Source organism: Mustela lutreola, chromosome X, assembly GCF_030435805.1.
Source record: "Mustela lutreola isolate mMusLut2 chromosome X, mMusLut2.pri, whole genome shotgun sequence".
Taxonomy (NCBI): Eukaryota; Metazoa; Chordata; class Mammalia; order Carnivora; family Mustelidae; genus Mustela; species Mustela lutreola.
The window spans coordinates 39,574,112-39,591,181 of NC_081308.1; the positions used below are offsets into that span (position 1 = coordinate 39,574,112).

The 17,070-nt window shown below is 35.8% G+C and overlaps 1 protein-coding gene across 14 annotated transcripts in view; it reads left to right on the forward strand.

Moving 5' to 3' along the window:
* Positions 1-17,070, forward strand: part of KDM6A (lysine demethylase 6A) — a 204,005-nt gene that overhangs the window by 100,958 nt on the left and 85,977 nt on the right. For 13 of the 14 annotated variants that reach the window (XR_009350033.1, XM_059158348.1, XM_059158349.1 and 10 more), the window contains one exon: positions 8,139-8,259. The exons of the other annotated variant lie outside the window; for it this stretch is intronic. Coding sequence is in view for 12 of the 13 variants with exons in the window: in XM_059158348.1 (XP_059014331.1) it covers positions 8,139-8,259 (121 nt within the window). In the remaining variant the exon portion in view is untranslated. The remainder of the gene's footprint in view (positions 1-8,138; positions 8,260-17,070) is intronic. 14 annotated transcript variants of the gene reach the window in all.

The following is a 17,070-nucleotide window of genomic DNA, read 5'->3' on the forward strand; positions in this document are numbered from 1 at the left end:
GAGTGAATGCTGTGAGAGTCCAAAGCAAGGTTTTGACCAAAGGCTATAACCCTGTCATACATGTACCTGTTGGGCACCCTGGGTATTTATTGCAGAGCTTTTAATTATGTATTGGCAATGATTCAGTATGGTTTCCCTTAAGATGAAACTGTAGACATGGATGACTTTTCCTATACTCTTTTTCTTCCCTCTTCGCTTTTCATTCTATTGGGTTTTGATCATCTGTGGAAGCACTGCATTGTTAGAGAATACCTGTGTGTGTATATATAGAGTATTGTAATCATTCAGATCACTCATTTTGTTTATAAACTCTATAAAACTTTAATTGGTCTTTATAAAAGAAGTTTTATAATTTCTTTCTCTTGAATTACCCTTTACTGTAGGGCAATCCTAAACTTAAGCCTCCTAACCTCATGTCCAGTGCCTCATATTTAAAACCAAGGATTCATTACAAATGTTTTAAAATAGTCTTAGTTTCTTGAAGATCCTATTCATAGAATACACAGTTTATAACCAGAAGTGTTCTTAGAGGTAACTTAGTTTATTCCCTTAATTTTGTAGATGACGAAAGCAAGGTGAATATTACATAACTGTTTAGTGGCACAAGTGAGATTATGCTTCAGATTCCCCAATTTAATTTTTGTTGTTGTTGTTGTTGTTGTACTCTGACCCCAGGTTTGAAGATTGACAGTTATTTTTTTAATCAGTCTTCACATTTGTTCTCCTGGGCACATTGGTACATTCCTTGTGGCTAGCCAGAGTAATTTAGGTAAAACCTGGGGCAAGGAACTCTACAGTTTAGGAATGGACATGTATACCACACACCAGCCGTTTTTCATCTACCTGTGATAACATATGAGCTCCCTATAGATTGAAGATATAGACATAAAATCAGTAATGAAACCATCAGCAGTTCAAAAGTGGATTACTTTCCTAAGTACGTGACCATGTCAACTGAGGAGATTTGTAGCTGTGGAACATTATATCATATGACCCCTTATCTGTATATGATTTTGTATCCTTCAGTTGACCTAAGAAATGAAACTGCATGATATAAGGATAGTGCAGTGTCTGAATTAACAAGTGCCTTCTGGTCTGTCGATCCTGTCCTGGTCACCACCATTTTCTCACGTCTTAAGTTTCACCTCTAGCTGCTTCCTAAAATGACATATTTCACACCCTATCTGAATCCATCCTAGCTGTGTGCTTCCTCTCTTGCTGGTCAGATGTTTTTTGTGCCCCATCCTTTAACTTAACTTTGCTATTTTTTGAACAGGCAGAGAATTAGAAAACATGGAGTAGTTCTTGCTTCATGAGTTTCAGAATACAGCCTTAAGTGTTAGGAACGTCCTGTGTTTGTGTTTTATTTTGTTTTGTTTATAAGTAGCTGTTAGTTGCTGGGATCAAGCATTTTTCTCTCCCTGAAATTATTTACATGAAATTTTGGGATATGTTGAAAAAATATTTCTAGAGGAGAGGGTGTTACGCCCTTTTTTGTATTGTTAGCTGTAAGGATCTGCCTAGGATATCTCAGAATGTTTTATCCTTAGTCGTTTCAGTAAACTTCAGTACTTAGTAATGGTGTCTGTTGGCATTTGCTAGGCTAATAAGTATTTGGTGGTAATGTGTACGATCAACGTGTGTTGGGGTTGGTGATGGTGACTTAATATTATTGAGAACAGTTTTATTAAGTATAGTTTTATCTGTTAAATTGTTTGCCTTGTTTCTTGCCATATTCTGCCCATTGTTTCTGTTGGAGTTGATTTTATTGGTTAGCTTCTAGATCAGTTGTTACTGGTTAGTTTTCCCACTTTTCGGTTGTATTCTCTTCTTAGAGGAGCCCCTGTCAGAAAGTAGTAGAGCACCTACAACATCCTCATTGGACTGAGGATGCTTATTCAGTTTTACTATTGATTCTACTCTTTGTCGTGGGAGCAGAGTTAAGAAAGATGTCCAGAAGGGGAAAGACAGAGAAGCACAAAGTATAAATAAATGGCTTTATAAAGCCATTCCTTTACAGGTGCGTGAATGCACACCCATGCCTTCCCTTGTTCTTGCTCTTGAAGGGGAAAATTGCTTGGGGTACCTTGAACTGAGTTTCTTCTTGCCTTATAGTGAGAAACTCATATCCTTGGGTGAGAAGAATTGAAATACATACAGTAATAAATTAATATAGCTTATAGCCATACTTCTAAATATCTCAATCTAAAAATTCTTATCAAGACTCTTCCTGACCTGCAGCCTTTTATATTCCCGTTGATCAATATCGGAAGGGTCTTACAGTGGCAATCTAAGAGATACATAATTCTGTGCTAGAGGCATAGGATTTTGGAAATTAAGCTCCCAAATGTAACTGAGAGGCCTGTTAAGGAAATATAGTGATTATTGTTGACATTAAAAAGGGTTAGTGAAGTGAAGTGGAGGTGAGATTAGAAACATAGAAGTATTAACACATCACAAGTGAAGTCTTTTTAGGATTAATTCCTTAAGCACTGTACCAATCACAACTGTTCTTAAAAGTGGAGGAATATCGGGGCGCCTGGGTGGCTCAGTGGGTTAAAGCCTCTGCCTTCGGCTCAGGTCATGATCCCAGGGTCCTGGGATCGAGCCCCACATCGGGCTCTCTGCTCAACGGGGAGCCTGCTTCCTCTCTGCCTGCCTCTCTGCCTACCTGTGATCTCTGTCAGATAAATCAATAGAGTCTATATTTTTTTAAAAGCTGTATTTATTTAAAAAAAAAAGTAGAGGAATATCTATTCTCCATTGTGGTTACTACTTTGGGTGCAAATAAACCTAATGTCTTTGGGATACTACCATTGATCCTGAGGCTTGTCTAGCATGGAGTCTGGCAGAAACTTAATATTTAATAAATATTTTTGAGCTATCATAATACAAAGTAATGTTCTTAGATGAAAAGCTTAAGTATATAGTTCCATTAAAATGAAGCAGTTCATGTTAACATGTGGTGTTTATTATGTACACTTCTATTTTGACAAAACTAGCGTTTAACTAAGGCAGTTCTGGTAGTTAATGCTTACCAGTGATACATAGATTGCCAGAGAGAATTTGGAAGGGCTTGGACTAATTAAGCTTCAGGGAAATTATGGATAAAAACATAGATCTTTGCAAGAGGAGAAGGAAAAAAGGTCTCCCACTGTCTGAGATGATGAAAAGAAGACTGGCTAAAGAGGAAAAAAAAAAAGCCATGAAGTAACATATTAGCACATGACAAGGTGAAGAACTTTTGTGTGGTTATTTCTAATTTAGCCTCCCATAATCAGCCTCAAATAATCCTTCCAGCTTATTATTCCCCTAAATATATTCTTTGTGTCAATCACACTGTATTAACATTTCCCTAGAAACGAATTGAGCATTTTTTTAACCTATGTAACTTTGTGCCATTTACTATGTTTGGTCTGGCTTCTCTTAACCATCCCCATCTTTAAAAATCCTGCCTTGTCTGTCTCTCTGATTACCTCATCAAATCTTTGGTTTGTCTCATTTAAAAGGAACCTCTACATTTTATAATATCTATGTGTGGAAGTATTTATCTGTTGGGTGTATACATGTTATTACTGATTTAGAGTTAGAATATTCTCCCTTTTATTAGTACAGAATTTTGTGGTATTAGACCATTTATCCCTTCAGATATTCCTGAGGGAAATTTCTAGACTCAGCTTTATTAGCCTTAGAAAAGTTAAAAGTTTTATTATGTCTCTTTCCAAATGTACTGAAACTGTTCTAGGGATGTTTAGTTAATATCATTATTTTTACTATAGTTTGGTAAAGTCCTTAGGAAGCATTTTCTTTTTTAATGACTTTTAGAAACAAAAAGTGCATATTGCTATGCATAATTATCATTGGCATTTATTCTCAAAATCTAAAAATGTAATGTTTATATCACCAAAATTATTGCTAGGGAATATGCTTTAATATTTGAGAAGTATAAACCTTTCCAGACATAGTATCATGAAAATATTTTATAATTTTGGGTAGCCATTTTTCATGTTCTGAAATTCTGTGTCATCAGAATACTGAGGTCAGCAGAATTTATATGTCTTGGTGTTTTTAGTCTAGTTTGTGGTGCAGAGATCATGCTTTGGCTACATGAAGTTTGGTGAGGTAAGAATGTAGTAAAATGACCAAAATTAGAATGTAGTCTGAAGGATAACTGTTTCCTCCACATACTCCCTGTCTCTGTCTCTGTCTCTGACTCTCTCTCTCACACATACACACACACACACACATACCCCTTTTTCCTTTTTTCCCCTATAGTGGGGAAAAACTTAGGAAGCACACAGGAAAGATAGGTAAAAAGCTTAGAAAAGGAAATGAAAATGAACCTAGATATATTTTGTTAGATGCCAGGAGGTCAGTAAATAGACTATGGAGCATTGCTGTTTCCTGCTCTCAGGAGAAGCCCAGTCAACCAACTATCAAAGTGATGGCATTAGTAAACATCTATTAAACTTAACTGTTTTCTTTATTGGACAACTAAAGATAAAAGGGAAGTGTGGACCTCAAGGAAACCACTTGGAAAAACTGGTGATAGTATACCACTGTATAGAGAAAAAAGTGATTTGATTACACAGTGGACCTAACTACTGATTAACACTAAGTGAAACATAGTTGGTGTTGAGTTTGGGTGGTCAGTCTTTTAGGTAATAGTGGATGTAGGGTGAAGTAGAAGAATGAAAATATTTCAGATCAGGAGACCATCCTGAGGAGAAGACGTGAAGTCAAGAGGGCCAGTATTTGTGTAAAGAAATTCCTGTAATAAGCCAGGTCACAGCTGAGGAAGAACAGTGTTGGATCATAACTGAGAATAGAATTGAATGGGTACTAGGTACTGCTCACAGACCTTAAATGCTACATGGAGATTTGACTTAGAGAGTATCATGGTTAGTAGGCAATTATAGGAGGCTCATGTTTGAGGAAACATGGATAAATGAGAGCAGAGCAAGGGTGTACTTAAAGAGCCTATCCATTTCAGTAATCTAGTAATGCAAGGTATTGAATTTGAGGAAAGTTTTGAAACAACAAGAAGAACTTGATCATTCAATATATATTGGTTCCCTGGTGGTCTAGTGGTTAGGATTCGGCGCTCTCTCAATATATATTGGTCATACCATCTCATGGGCACTCAAAAAAAATTTATTTATTTATTTATTTATTCATTTATTTATTTATTTGAGTGAGAGAGCGTGCGAGTGAGCCGAAGTCGGGGTGTGGGGGAGAGAAGAATCTTTTTGTTGTTGTTGTTAAAAATTTTTATTTATTTGTCAGAGAGAGAGAGTACAAGCAAAGGGGGTGGCAGGCAGAGCGAGAAGCAGGATCCCTGCTGCGCAGGGAGCACAATGTGGGACTCAATTCTGGGACCCTGGGATCATGACCCCTGCGGAAGGCAGACACTTAACCAGCTGAGCCACCCAGGCATCCTGAGAAGGGAGAGGCTTAAGCAGACTCCAGGCTGAGTGCAGAGCCTGATGCAGGGCTCAGTCCCACAACTCTAAGATCACAGACTGAGCCAAAATCCAGAGTCGGATGCTTAGCCAGCTATGCCACTGAAGCGCCCCTCATGGGTAGTTTTAATAGTCCTTAAAGAATAAGCACAGGGTAGCCTGAACTAACATGTTGGAACATGTGTTTTTGCTTATAGGTTAATTTTTTTTTTAAATTTCTAGTGCGTTAACATACATAGAAAACTTGTTAAAGTAAACTAATGTTTCTTTGCACTTATGTGACATTGTGAACTAAGTGCGTAAGATGTCTGCACCAAAGGTACCTATAGAGTAAAACACCTCTACAAATTTAGGGATTCAGAGAAAAGGCCAGAAATAGAGAATAAGAAGGATTAGGAAATAATTTCTCCCGAGGGCTTGCTACTGATGCTCTGTGTTGTCCTTACTGCTTTTCTCACATGCCCTTCCTTAGACAGTTTTTCTTTAACTTCTTTTTTTTCTCCTTTATTTCTTTTCTTTGCTGTCTTTCACTTCCCTCCTTTTTCTTTCATATCTTTGATTCAGGCCTGCCTGGGTTTTTTATTGGCACATGTGGACATTGCTTAGTTTTGACCATTCCACAAGAGTTATCTGACCCATCTCATAAATTAAGGTTCATTAGGATTTTGTAAAGTATTACCCTCAATTTTTATTATTATAAAATATAACATACTTAAAAATGTATAAACAGAAGTATACATCTTAACATGTTATATATAAAATTAGGTCAAGAAATAAAAAATTGCCTTTTAGCCCAAAAGCTTCCCCCAAACTCCTGCATACCCTTTCCCAGTTGTATCCTGGGTTTTTTTTTTTTTTTTTTTTTTAAGATTTTATATTTATTTATTTGACAAAGAGACACAGCGAGAGAGGGAACACAAGCAGGGGGAGTGGGAGGAGAAGCAACGTTCCCGCAGAGCAGGGAGCCCGATGTGGGACTCGATCCCAAGACACTGGGATCTTGACCTGAGCCACCCTGGTGCTCCTATCCTGTTTTAATTGGCCTCATTTACAGCTGCAGTTGTTCTCTTCCTAACCTTTTATGTGCTGAGCCCCACCCCCCAATAATTGCCTGTTTTGTTAGAAGGTGGTAGCACTAGTCATGACCAGGAGAACAATAGAGGCTGAACTGTACCTCCTCCTATGAGAAAGCTTTGAGAAAAGTACAAAGACAATGTCTTAAAAACACGCAGATGTGTATTTTGAAGTCTGAGAGAAATAGAAAGCTGCCTTTGAATGAGAATGGTAATTTACACCAATTCTTTTCTGTCAGGTCTTTGGCTCCCCTCTTCTACCTGTACACATCAGATAATAAAACACATATACACTCACCCATTTAAAAAGTGATCTAACACATAGATCCCAGCCTTTTCTTCAGGAAGTAGTATTTTACCAGATATAAAAGTATCTGATGCCAGACCTATTGCACCCACCCTCACAATAAACATTACTCTTTAGAACCCTTAATTTTATAATAACCATGTACATAGACCCACACAGTTTTTTTGGGAAATGGATAATGCATGAATCAAAATAAAGTTACTTAAAGGACATCAGGGATATTGTGCTCTGTTTTGTGGTATAATATTATGAACTTTTTATATAAAAGATTGACTTTTTAGAATCCTCTAAGATTCTAAATAGCCACCTTAAGATAAATAGAGGCAGGGAATGGTTGATAAAAAGCTTTGTGAAGAATATATTAGCTGGTACTTGGGATAAGCCTTAATTAAATATTGTGGAGAGATTTAAAATGATGCTCAACTTACTGTTACATCTGTTATTACAATTTTCAAAATTCAAAGTAGACATTTTTCCTTGTCATGATTTTAATTTTTTAGTAAGTAGTATATCTACATGAACAAATTAAGGTGTATAAAAATGTATTCAGTGAAAAGTGTTCTTTCCTTATGCTGTATTTGCTCTACTGGTAATCAAGACCATTTATAAAAGTTAAATTGTGAATTTGGGGTGAAAATAGGACAAAAGACCAATGGAAAGTGATAGATGATAAGAGAACCCAGAAACAAACCTACATAAATATGGACATTTAATTTAGGACAAAGTGGCACTGCAGAGCTGTGGTAAGGATGGTCTTTACTACAAATGATGCAGGGGCTCTTGGATATCTGTATGGAAAAAATGAAATCTGAATTCACACCGTATAAAGAATAAGGTACACATGGATTATAAATCTAAATATGAAAGATAAAAGTTTTAAATGAACACTTATTCTTATAGATTAGACTAGAAACAGTATTAATCTTTCTGCTTTAAAAAACAAAACTATAACTATCTGTCCTACCTCTGTTTCCCCTAGGAAATTCCAGAAACAATGAAATCAGCTATTTAAACTGAGAATTTTATTAAGCCATAAAATATTATTTGAGTAATTGTGATTATACATGCATCTGATCTTTCTTTTCCCTTTATATTATATTAGGTGATATACATTCAATTATATAAAAGACCCAGGTGCCACTGCCCAGTCTTTTTTTTTTTTTTAAATAATATAGTCACGTAAAAGAAATTTTCTTTAAAACCGTATTGCATAAAGCAGAAGTTTTACTGTGCTACCAAGCAAAAATTCATGCAAGTGTTAAAAAGTTAAGATATCTTATGTCTATATTCTTTCAGGGCAATTAAAGCATTTCAGGAGGTGCTTTATGTTGATCCCAGCTTTTGTCGAGCCAAGGAAATTCATTTACGACTTGGGCTTATGTTCAAAGTGAATACAGACTATGAGTCTAGTTTAAAGGTAGGTTTTTGGGTTTTTTCCAAGATACAATGTTTTACTTTGTGGATTTTTGTGGGGATGGGTTGTTGTTAAATATTAGAGCATTGAGAAATGTTGGAATTTATACTCCTACTTCAAAAGAAAATTTGAAAATTTAGGTGAAAGAACTGTTTTATTAGCTGTGAACCAGAAGATACACAAGATTGGATTTCAGGGTACAAAGTAGTTACGATCCTAAGACATAGGTAACTGATGATACCCTTTCTTTCTTTCTCTCTTTCTTTCTTTCTCTCTTTCTTTCTCTCTTTCTTTCTTTCTTTCTTAGTTTTAATTGAAGTTTGTCATCAGGACAAACTTGAAGGTTTCAATCTCAGTTTGGACATCTAAATCAATCCACTATAAGTGATTGGCCAGCATAGAGTTCAGGTCCAGCTGCGTAATGGTGCTGTGTCTGTGATCCCATCCTGGCCTATTTATTTACATGGGTCTCCCCAGAAATCTGTTGACCTCTACCATCTACCAGTAGGGCACATCTCATATATCTAAATTATTAAAATGTATTCTCTGCAAGTCATTTGAATTGCCGGTTTGTGAATATAAACATTGTTAGGAAAAGATAATACATTGTTGTTTAAATATTTTACTTACTATGGAAATATAATATTTTTTATATATTTTTTTTAATTGAGTTTCTTGTGCTGTCTGTGCCATCACTTTAGGTCTTTCTGAGCTTTGGAAAATAGTGCTTTCCTGTGCAATGAAAGCATTGCTTTTTGAAGGATTAGAAGTTCTAGGAAAAAGTTTAAGTTCTTGTGGATTTAGGAATATAATGGTTGCTATGTTCTAAATATCTCCATTGCAGATTATCTTGATCCTGAAGGGCAGGGAGGGAGATAAAGAATGGTAAAGAGACTTTACAGTAGGTTGTAATTTGAATTTGCTACTAAGGTACTATTGAAGGTTTTTTAAAAACTGTATTGTTCTAAAGCTTTAAAGTAGACAGTTACGAACCTACTGTTTCTGTCTTTCATGGGTTCAGTGCTGATGATAAGAAAGAGTGTTTTACAACCCAAAAAACTAAAACAAGTAGATTGTGAAGTATTTTGATTACACAGTTGTCAAAGGTAAGTGCAGTTTGAGGAATTGGCGCCAAGGTAAAATTAGGTAGTGTGGAAAGTAAAAGGATGCCTGGAAATAGCCGGATTTCTTCAAATATAGAGCAGCACTTCTCACACAGTGGACCCTTGAACAACATGGGGGTTATGGGCATCAACCCCAGCCCCCAAGTAGAAAATCTGTGTGTCAGGATTCCTCATCAATGTAACTACTGATAATCTACTGTTGATTGGAAGCCTCACCTGTACCCTAGAGTTAGTTGCTTAACACATACTGTACATATATATCAGGTACTGTATTCTTAAAATGAAGCAAGCTAGAGAAAAGGAAATGTTATTAAGAAAATCATAAGGAAAGGAAAATACATTTGTGGGGAAAAAAAAAAACAAACCCATAAAAAGCAAACCTGTATATAAGTGGGCCCATGGAGTTCAAAACCTGTGTTCAAGAGTCAACTGTATACTGTGGGATGTGAGTGGATTTGAAATGGAAAATATGCCACCTTGCATATTTCAACCTCCTCTTGGACATTCACAATATACATTAGCTAAGAGATTCTTAAAATGTCTAATAATACAAAATAAATTTATTTGATCATTTTATAATATTGTCACAATATAACTATTATATGTGGCATACATGTTTTTGATAGCAGCTTGGGTAAACCATGTTGCTCAGGAAATATATTTGAATGGAAAAGATAATCACATAATGTCCCATGTTATAGAATTTGGCTGTCTGAACATCAGTAGTGTCTTACAGAATTCTGTGGATGCGGAAGCTCTTGTTCCCACGAAGGTGGCGATAACTTAAAAATGTTTTTTTAATTGAGGGAAACAGTGTTGGACAGTGTTCCAACTCCACTGAGTTGAAAGTGTTCCTGCTTACTCAGGTTCAATAGAGACATCATGTGTACACTTTTGTTCAGGCATCAAGGCTAACAAACCTTCAAGTCAGCAATTTTAGCAGAATTGTTTTAAGTACAGTCTTCTTGTTAAAATATTTGATAATCATCCTGATCTTTATTTCATTTATGTGAACAGAGAAAAGAATTTTAGGAGTCCTTCCTATTTCTCTTCCCCATAATGAGAAGGTTGCCTTTGATCTTTACCTCATTTTGACATTGGGGTTTTGTTTGTTTGTTTGTTTGTTTTTAAGACTTCTCTCTCTAGTGTTCCTTGTTTCCAAAAGAAGAATTTTAGGCATCATCATTTTCAGTCAAGGAGGAGGTATTTCAGTATAGTATTCTAAGTGCTTATCATTTAATGCAAATGAAGGTAGGAATCAGAAGGAGTGATTTGTCCCTCCCCTTAGTTTGCCTCCACTTTTCCTAAAGTGGACTGGCTAGTACTTTAGTTTCATATGGATAGATGTGGAACCTCTGGTGACTTTTCCACTACTAAAGCTGTTTCCTAGAAGCACATTTCTTGGTATAGATAACCAGAAACTTTAGAGACTACCAACTGAAGCTGATTAAAATAACAGTAAAAAAGTAGCTTGTATAATGTGAAGTGTAAACTTCAGGATTGGTTGATTCAGCTGATACAAGGTTTCATCAGGGATTCATTTTCTTCTCTGTTCTGTGTTGGCTTATTCTGAAACCTGGTTGCCAGGTACAATCAAAGTGAAATGTAGAAAACCCTAAAAACCCCACCAAAGAACTATTAGAAATAATAAATGAATTCAGTAAAGTCAAAGGATACAGTCAAAGTGAGATGATTCATTTTTCATGTCTCATATAGAAGGATATTATAGAGTAGTGGTGTAGGTGCTTAGAATAGTGCTGGCATATGATAAGTTCTCAGTAAATATTTGATCATTCATGTCATAAAGGAGAAAGATCCTGAGTTCCTGTTGTTGTCTTCGAGAATACTTCTCTCTTCATCTCATTGGCCAGAAATGGGCCATTGGCCATTCTCTATTGATTCCTTGTCAAAGATGTGGTTGCTCTTAAACCATTTAAGCCCAGTGGAGCAGGACTCAATTTCCTGAATGCACTGTTCTTGTCTGATGGAGGAGTGAGGGGTGGATAAAAAGAGTATTTTGGTGTGGGCTGGTCTGGGCAGTCTGTCCATTATAGATCAGGTTTTCTCCACCTCATTTTCTTTTACTACCCTTGAAGAGGAATATAGCATATACAGGTTCTCAATGATAAAATAAAATGCAGTTTATTTTTGTAATAGATTTCTTATTTTCATCTACTACAGGAAATGGATTTCAGGGCCTCCTGTTTTGTTTTTATCCCTGGTAATAACTTTTTTTTTTTTTTTTTTTTTTTTTTACCAAAATGTATCTCTGAAACAGATTCATTCTGTTTTGGTACTATGTAAACAGCTCTCAGAGCAAGCAAATTTGGTTTTAAAATTTGACTGTACCATGGGACTAATTGCGTGACCTTGGGCAAGATGCTTAATTCTTTTGAACGTCTTTGAGTCTGTAGTACTGGAGTAACCATCCCCACTCTACAGCATTGTTGTAAAGATTAAATTTATAGACATATATACGTATACATACATCCACACATATATACATACATATATAGATATATGAAAGTATCTGACAAGATTTTTCAGCCCCCTCTTTTTTAGTCCCCAGTTTGTCTATATCTAAAACTCCTCAATTTGGGACCAGTGTAGATACATTTGTGAAATCCATTTGCCCATCCTAGAATTTAATACTTGTATTTTTGCTACTCTGCCCATCCTCAGAAATGTGAAGTTATTGCCCAACTTACTTTTCAAAGATACGGCTTTACTTTTCCGTTATATTGGCCAATAAGGACTTCATGTTTAGTGAGTCGTAGGAGTATCAATTCTTAATTTATTAACTAGTTTAATATTATCTGAACCAGAGTCCATTCCAGGGTGACATTTCTACATGGTGTTTATTGTTTTTCTTCCCTGCTTGAGATAATATGCCCCCTAGGTGGGTTCGGTTGCCTCTTGAACACCATATAATTAATTCAGAATTTTATTTCATTACTTTCTAATGGTGTTAATGATAATTGGTCACATTTGTTGCGTATTTGTGGCAGTGTATGAGCATTACTTCAATAAAAGTACACTAATTTTGACAAATGGTTTTATATAATGCCTCTAATTTTCACATCCTGACAGACTCTTAATTATTTCCTTCATGTGAAGGAAGGAAATGCAAAATAAGATGTAATAGCAGTTCTTTGGTCGTTAATGCCAGTGTATCTATTTAATTTAATGAAGATTATTTAGAAATTCTCCCTAATATTTACATATTTAAGTTTCCCTAGACTGTGTCGACATTGGAACTTTTTTGGTTTTTAAAGATAAAGAGTATGGCTTTTTAATGGGAACCTGTGGGTAATTGGCTGGATACCAGTGTAAGTTCCTTCATAATTTGGTATTTAAAGATGGTAAGTGCTGATTTGAAGTGTTGCTGTGAAAGAGGTAGGAAGACGAGAATTGCAGAGACAATGCAAAGGAAAAGGACTGAACTCAAATGAGACTTAGATGTTAGTTTGGCATTGCACCAAGTGCCGAGTATTCCCCCCCCCGCCCCCCGAGTATTTCTTGAGTAGATAGATAAATGGAAGAGGCTATAAAAATGATAAATGCCTCAAATAGGATGGGCTGGAAGAGCTGGGGGGGGGGGCTGCTGGAAAGGCTGGTTTTGTTTATCACCTTTTTTTTTTTTTTTTTTGTTAAAGATTTTATTTATTAATTTGACAGAGAGAAATCACAAGTAGACGGAGAGGTAGCCAGAGAGAGAGAGAGATAGGGAAGCAGGCTCCCTGCTGAGCAGAGAGTCCGATGCGGGACTCGATCCCAGGACCCTGGGATCATGACCTGAGCTGAAGGCAGCGGCTTAACCCACTGAGCACCCAGGCGCCTATTTATCACCTTTTAACAGAATTTTTTTTTTTTTTTCTAGACAGAGTGGCAGTGCATATGTTTTCTCCACATGTTCCTGTTCACCAGTTCTTTCAGCTCGTCTCCCCTCTACTATTATATGTGGCATGAAACTGCTGAGTGAAATAGCATTTCCACTTTTTTATTCTTTTTTACCTTACTTTTTCTCTGGGAATTGCTTCATTTCCAGGCTTCTGATTTCATCTTAGACCCTTTATAGACTCAGGACTTTCATTGTCATATTTTTTTATGACAAGATATTGAGGCAGAAGAGATAACTATAGGCATGAGGACATAGATTTCCTTTTGGAAACCACTTTTGGAATCTATGAAAATGCCTCCTTTTTTAAAAATGTAGAATAGATGAGTCATTTAATTAAGATACTGTGAACTCTTTGTATTATAAAAATACTTGCTGAGAATTTGTATGCTATTAATTTTAATCGCACCTTAAATTTCTTTCTTTCTTTTTTTTTTTTTTAAGATTTTATTTATTTATTTGACAGACAGAGATCACAAGTAGGCAGAGAGGCAGGCAGAGAGAGAGGAAGAAGCAGGCTCCCCACTGAGCAGAGAGCCCGATGTGGGGCTCGATCCCAGGACCCTGAGATCATGACCTGAGCTGAAGGCAGGGGCTTTAACCCACTGAGCCACCCAGGCGCCCCACACCTTAAATTTCTAAAATACTTGTAATATTCTTTGTAATAGTTAAAACTTCCTTGTTGAAGTTTTACCAGCATATTTTTATTAGTTCAGGTATCTGAAGATCATGAAAGTTGCTGTTACTTCTCCATGCTTGCCCCTGCCCTATTTAGTACTTCATGGTGCTCAATAGCTTAACTCTCCTAGCTGGCATTTTGAAAATTTGAATTCTTTGGAAATTGTTTTATTTAGATAAAATTGACATATGACATTGTGTAAGTCCTAAGTGTCCAGCTTGTTGATTTGATGCATTTATATGTTGTAGTGTGATTACCACTGTAACATTAGCTGGCACCTCTATTACATCACGTAATAATTATTTCTTTTTTGTGGTGAGAACAATGAAGGTCGAGTCTCTCAGCAGCTTTGGCATTTATGATACAGTATTGTTGACTGTAATCTCTGTGCTGTGCATTAGCTCTGTAAGACTTAGTTATCTACTAGTTGCAAGTTTGTACCTTTAAACAGTATCTCCTTAATTCTCACATCAGCAGTGGAACTCAGCTTACCTGAATGAAATACCACTGTTCCTTTTGGCAAAGGATGGTCATTACTGTTTACTTTGTCTTCTGTCCATTTTTACTTATTTGTGGGCACAAATGATTGCCCTGTTTATTCCTTTTTCCTATACTCTTTAACTTGTACTTTTCCTTTTAATCTTTCCTAAATACTATTCTCTACTATGAGTTGATCTCCTAATTGGTTTATCTAGCCACCACATAATGCTTTCTCCACTTCACATTGCCTGCCCAGTTTCATTTTTCCATTTGCTACTTACTTCTGCCTTGAGTTCTAGTACATATTTAGCTTTTAAGTGTAAGCTCAAAAATGCATGTTTGAAAAGGACATGACTGCTCATAGATGTGCAGTCACCTTTCTCTGATATGGAAGAGTTAGGGTGAGTCCAGGTTTTCCTGTTCAGTTTTATCTCCTCAAATATATTTTAACTATAAGAAATCATTTCTAATCAAAATGTGTTTATTTTTGGTATTTACCCATAACTATTTAAATTTATGGTGTAAATATTTTGGTCTTCAAATGCAACTTTGTGAAACATTCAGTGTGTCTAATGCCACATTAAAAATAGAGGTTATGTTCCAAAACAACATTTTATCCCCTTTATAAAATATATATCATGTTCGCTTTGTATTTGTTACTGGTGTAAATATCAGTCTTAATTTTGATGTGAAAACAGATTGATTGTACACTGCTTGATTTTAAGAGCTTAGGAAACAAATCATCCTGTATTCTGATCATTTTTATACACAGTATTAGACACATACTAGAACCAGTGTTTTAAAATTTCTAGTCAATTTTATACCTTTCGTAAAGCATGATAGAAATGAGTTGGGAGACTAGGTAGGAGGACACTGTTAACAGGAAAAAAAGATGAGCAAGATCCATGGGATAAATGGGTTCTCAGTGGATGGATGGATGAATGAGAGGTAATACATTCAGTAGATCATAAGGGTTAATTTATTAACTGATTCAGTGTGGAAACAAATTCCTCATTTATTGACTTAATTCATTTTTCTGTTAACTAAAGTAAGTGATAAAGTAGCAGCAGGTTTTGGGATTGGGAGGTGGAAAGACTCTGAGTGGCAATAAGTACTTTGGGAGTAGTTGAGATGGAAGTACCTGAGGCATGTCAGATGTTGTATAGACCGACAGAAGTCTGGAGCCATAAAGAAGGACTGTGAAAAGAAAATAAGATTTTGAACATCTTCAGTATATGGTGTCTTTTCTTTTACTTCCTTGTTAAGGATACTTTTAGAGGACTCCAGATTGGAGACTTCTTTTTTAACTGAAGATTGCCAGGATCCATTAGCTATTAGTTACTGGCATGCAGTAGAGTTTCTCTTCAAAACAGTCGTAATAATCTTGTATTACAGAGAATCAGAAGAACTTGAGTTTGAGGGCTTTGAAAGAACCTCAACCAGATCAGCTTATCCAGCAGTATGACTCATAACACCCTACCAGAACTTTCTACTTCTAGTTCTGTATCTCACTTTCAGAGACCGAATCCTTGAAGTACTATCACATCCCAGGACCTTTCCCTAGTCTCATCCATTTATCATAGACTATTAGGTTTAGGAATGAAGTTGTTGGTTTTAATTCATTGTGGCAATCTGTAACAATGAAAAGGAAAAGAACCACTTGACTTGGAAGAGTACACAACCTCTCTTCCCTCTTCTTTCTTAAAATGATCCATAAAACCCTCTTTCGTAAGTGTTGTGTAAAAATAACTTGTTTCCTCAGCCTGAAGTACCTCTTTTCTTTTTTCCCTCATTTACACCCTTTGGGTTACATTATGGAATTGTCTTTTAAACTTCTAAAAGACTGTGTCTACACTAATTAAATAGAGACGACAGTATCGACTACACCCACCTCGTCTGCATAGTCTGAAGTAAAGTTTTGGGGAGCAAGTACACAATTTAAAAACTAAAATAGTGGCATTTAACCCTGATTGTGCATAGGAGTAACTCGTAGAAGCTTTTTTTTTGGTTTACAGGGTGTTATCCCTAGCCCACTGAGTCAGAACATCCAAGATTGAATCTCGAATCCAAACATTGCTCTAAATTTTAATAACTTATAAATTTTAATAACTTACACACACATAAGTAATTTGTTAATTACCACAAAAAAAGTTTTATCACTGCTTGTCTTCAGGATTGGGAATATAGTTGAAGGGTTCTACAATTGAAAAGATTTGTGAGATAATCACAGACTATACAGCTAGAACTCTTAAACAATTTGAAAAGAAAGTCTTGAAATCTCAGTTTTATGTGTTAATTACATGAATATAGATTGTCCTCCTCCAGTTAGAAATCAGGTTCCTTAATCTATATAAAGCAAAATGCTATGAAGTTATTTTGAAATATTGAACAAATCAAAAGCTTTTAAAACAAAAGGTGACTTTGGTAATTAAGATGTCAACAGAAATTTTTATGAATAGATCCTTTTTGTTAAATTGGACCAGAAGTGCTCTATAAAAAGAAAATTGCCATAACATTAAAAAAATATGTTAGGTAAATCTTGCTTGGAAATTAATTTTCTGTAGAATGTTTTCTGCCTTGAGGTTTGTATATAGTCTTTGAACTGCAGAAGCCTCTACCGCATGATAACTATT